Source organism: Lepisma saccharinum, chromosome 6 (assembly GCF_977018435.1).
Source record: "Lepisma saccharinum chromosome 6, izLepSacc3.1, whole genome shotgun sequence".
Taxonomy (NCBI): domain Eukaryota; kingdom Metazoa; phylum Arthropoda; class Insecta; order Zygentoma; family Lepismatidae; genus Lepisma; species Lepisma saccharinum.
Window position 1 is genome coordinate 33,608,536 of NC_139234.1, and position 4,673 is coordinate 33,613,208.

Below are 4,673 nucleotides of genomic sequence, written 5' to 3' on the forward strand. Positions count from 1 at the left end.
GTTATAATTACTTGAGAACTACTTGACGTATTACAAACGCCATTCTCAATGATTTTTTCGAGCTGATAATAAAATGGGAGGTCCATTAAAAAAAACAACTAAGTTTATGTTGGAAACCATATTTCTTTACGTAGTTGAACGTATTGTGTCCACTAATTTCATGAGCCCCTCTCATACCTTTATATCTGCGAAAGCAGTTCTTCAATATTTATTGTTGTTTACGAAATATTTCCGGTGGTAATTTTAGGTGACTCACCCTGTATATATAATCATAAAGCCGAGCCGTTATATTCTCAACAAAGAGAACACTGATGTTGATTTGCTTCAGATTCGCCACCTTTCTTTTACTTCTTGTTTATGCTTGTTGTAAATGAAGAGTGGTCTGATGACAATGGTGTAGAAAATCTCAACGATGCTACCTAAACTGGCTCCCATGACAAGGAAAACAATTGCACCAATCCATGCTGAAAAAAAGAACAGGAGAAATGGTTACATTTACACAAACGTTTCTTAAATGCTCGCGTTTCGAATAGGGAAAACTGCAATTTAGATTTAAAAATATATGTTTAATAGTACTACTGCATAAGATACGTATTTCATTATACATGTCGTATTCAACAAATATGAAGAAGTCGTAGAAGATGTAAATTTTGCAAGCTGGAGGTGTAATTTACCATGGGAAAACATATATATTTTTGTGGTGTAATTTACCATGGGAAAACATATATATATTTGTATAATATCTAATTAAGAAATATTTTTTATATACTACATGAAATCTTACACAATATACGAAAGAAATTATAACCAGTCCATGTCCAGGCCGAGATTCAAACCCGTGACATTACATCATGTCTTTAGGATACGGAAATTGAACCTCGGCAAAGAGATCGAAAATATACCATTCAAGTTGCTCGGCCGTGGAGTTAACTAGTGATGAATAATGAATAAATGAACTTTATGAAGGAAAAAAATTACAAAGGAACACTGATGCCTGGGCCAGGATTCTAACCCAGAACATTTTCTTCTGTATGGTTTCAATGATCTTCGATTTAGAAAGTAATTGAAATCTACGTTTAGAAGCCGTTGCTAAGTCGCCACTGAGTGTAACAAACTTGATTCTGCGAATTCAAAGCGGTATATTTTGAACCAGAAATGTTAGATGCTTTAATGTGAGAAGGTATATATATTTTTCAGCACACTAATTTGCACATGGGACGTTAACTGTCCCTGTGTTTACCGCTACGAGTCTCCGAAAATCTTGGCTTAAAATTATTTTGTAGCCATCAACTATATTCTATCCCAGGAATCTGTGGAGCAAGGGAGCGAAAACGAGTCTTCGTGAGGGCTCGACCAATGAAGGTGTGGGAGGGAAAGATGAGTATGCAGGGGACTACAAGCTATAGCTGTAGCTACAAGCCATTTACAGCAGCGCCCACTCGCTTTCTTCCCTTCCCGGCCGTTATGCACGGCCTCGCTCTACAGGTTACTGGGACAGGATATAGCAAGTCGCAAAGTCTTCCTTGTAAGTACCTACATAACTTTGTTATGGAATAAAATAACTGTGTTCTTTTACTCAGCATTAAGTTGCGAAGATGACCATTTGTAAACAGTTATTAGTTCATTTATCAAATAATGATTTACTAGAATATTAGACTGGTTATAATTTCCGATGTTCAACTTGTTTATACAATGTGGATGCAAAAATTTCTTTCAGATTATTTTCAATATATATGAAATATTCAAGACGATAGCCTGTACATGATGGCTAGTGCACTTTGTATCCAAAAACGTAGAAAAAAGATTCGAAAAATAGCAAAATATCGTATTTCACAGCATAGCCGTTACCACTGCATAATGGTCGCATCTTGTTATTGCAGTCCACAAATTAGTTCATAACCTTTCATCGCGTAATCGTCGCATCAGAAAGCGAAACCAATGCAGAATCTTCGGACATAGAAGATTACATTTTGTTAGTCCGTACTTCACAACGCTGAAGTAAATTTTCTCAAGTGTAATATTTCGACTATAATGTACAAATCAATAACAACTAACCTGTTAACTTTTCTTTCAGATCGGAAAAATATTCGCTGTCAACGAAGAAATTATTGTCGCCAATTTGGACTACCGTTTTCAATTTTAGGCCATAATTCACCACTATTTCGTACACCCTAATCTTGCACTATAGCCAGTTTAATAAATGACTTTTAAGTACCGGTAATACCGGAACATAAACAAAAAAGGCAGACTCAAACTACTTTTTTTGTAAAAAAGAATGGTTTAAAATCTTCCACGATTATACGGTGAAATACTGTAATTAAGTTGTTGACAGTTTGTATATTGATTTGGGACAAAGGCATGTTCTAACAAGGAAGGTTTCTAATCTAATGCTAAAAGAAGATTATAGTATACCTGTGATATCTAACACATTTCTAACTACAATCAATCTCCTTCCTGGTGTCTTGAAATGTACATTTAGTGTTACGGATTCTTTGTCCATCACTTCATTTCGTAGAAACTTATCCCTTCAAGAAATAAAAATTAGGTATATTAAGAAGTTAAATTTGATCGTTTTTCAAAGCCATGGAGTTACATAAAATTACAAAGATACAATACTTACATTACAGCAACTTGACAATTCTAAACAACAATTTGCAGGTAAATTTTATTTGCAAATGTTTGTTTCTAAAATTCCATAGGATAGTTTTTTTTGGGGGGACGGAAAGATTCTCTACATACAAAATAGTGAAAATAATGATTTGTTTCCTGTGGTTTCATGTTGAAATATTGCATGCAAGTTCTTTTCAAATAACCCAAATGTAAGAGGTGTGATAATCGTTACTGAACCTGCAGTTTAAAATTGGATTCGAACCAACATGTGCCTTCACACAGAGTATCGAACCCGTGTGTTCATGTGTGTGTGTACCAGTGGCGGCGATTGGGTTTCAAGCAAGGTGCCAAAACTGGGGGGGGGGGGGTTCAAAGACAGTTTACTTCCCTTTGTAGCAGGCGCGTATATTCTAGGCTACCTAGGCTATCTCTGAAGCCCAGTCTAAATATGGTAGACCAGGGCATTACGGATCAATTTTTCTTTGCTTGTCTTTTGTTTTGCCTTCATTGTTGAAATGTGTTGTGGAGATGTAATGTGCAATGTTGTTCGGCGCTGTCTTTGTACTCGTGTAGACATCACTTTCTGTGGGGATGGCAATAATTGTCGAACTTGTTCTTGTGTGCCATCGCCGCTTTCTCTACTGCAGCTTGCTGTGTTGCTCGATGAGAAATCAAACTGATCCTTGGTTGCTGTATCTGAATTGTCCCTATTAGCAATTAAATTTAACTTGTGTGCTGGAATTGCACGCCGGTTTAGTGGAAAGATTCCAGTGGTCTCAAATGCTTTGACACCATTCCCAACTGTTGCGGCCTCTCTCCAAGCTCTGTCGAAAATATGTCCAAACACAAATTTATTAATTGTACGATTATGGTGTTGGTGTTGCCACTGAGTTGCATACTGGTGATAATACGATTTCAGGGGTTTGAAAACAACGACATCAAGAGGTTGCAATATGTGTGTGGTGTGAGGAGGAAGCAATAACAATTCAATGTTATTTTCTTGGCATGTATCTGCAATGTCAAGTGCTACGTGTGCACGGTGTCCATCAATAATTAGAATAACTTTTCCAGGAGCTCGGTGTTTCTGGAAATGTTGAAGCCACAGTCGAAAAGCATCTTCTGTCACCCATCCGGATTCTGTCATACAAAAATCTGTACCTGGAGGCATATCATCAAGAAATTCATCATGCCTTCGTATGCCTTTAAATATAACAAATGGCGGAATAAACACTCCTGTTGCACTTGCACAAACCAGAACAGTTACATTTTCTCCTCTTTCGGCACTTGTTATCGACACTACATTACGGGCGTCTTTCTGCGCTACTACTAGCGGGGGGCGATTGTTCAAAGGAAATCCTGTTTCATCTTGGTTGTAGATGCATTCAGGACGATTTTGTAGGTTACAGTCTGTCATTATCTGCTGTAATGTCTCGTAGAATTGTTGAACATTAGCATCTGTCATAGCCATACCTCTTGCCTGCGAGAGACCTTGTGGTTTGCGTAGGTTGAGTTCTGGGTGGCGTTTCTTAAATCCACGGAACCAGTCTTCACCTTCAGTTCCTTTTTCTTTATTAAATGGATGCGGTATGTTCTCTTTCTCTGCAAACTTGAAAACGTATCTTCGCGCAGTTTTGGGTGTTAGCCCGAAACCTCTTCGAGCTAAATCACACAATCTCGAAGAAAGAGCCTGCTCAAACTCATCACTAAACACTTGCTTTACACCAGGACGACCAACGTCATCTGATCCACCAGATGTTCTTCGTTGCAATGAAGTATATGGCACACCACAAAGTTCCGCAGCTTGGCGAATAGTCTTTTCTCCGGATGTCACCAAACGCACAGCTTCACACATTCCTACTACAGACCACGAATTCCTGGTGGACTTCTTTTGATAATCGCGAACCATCTGGAAATTGAAAGCGTCGTGTTAGAAGAGATACTGTTAAGTAAAGGTACGTAAAACGTACTGAAAGTGGGAGATCCGTTTTGCCCCGTTTTGGCCGATCCGTAATGCCCTGATTTGCATATTCTCGACATATGTCGATTTAAATAATAACAAATAG

At 38.0% G+C, this 4,673-nt stretch overlaps 1 protein-coding gene across 1 annotated transcript; it reads right to left on the minus strand.

Moving 5' to 3' along the window:
- Nucleotides 1-324: 324 nt before the first annotated feature.
- LOC145989040 (uncharacterized) lies at nucleotides 325-4,462 on the minus strand. Its single transcript, XM_083124338.1, has 2 exons — nucleotides 3,769-4,462; nucleotides 325-464 (listed from the first exon to the last, which is right to left on the minus strand). The coding sequence occupies exons 1-2, from the start codon at nucleotides 4,460-4,462 to the stop codon at nucleotides 325-327; spliced, it is 834 nt and encodes a 277-aa protein (XP_082980464.1).
- Nucleotides 4,463-4,673: the final 211 nt, after the last annotated feature.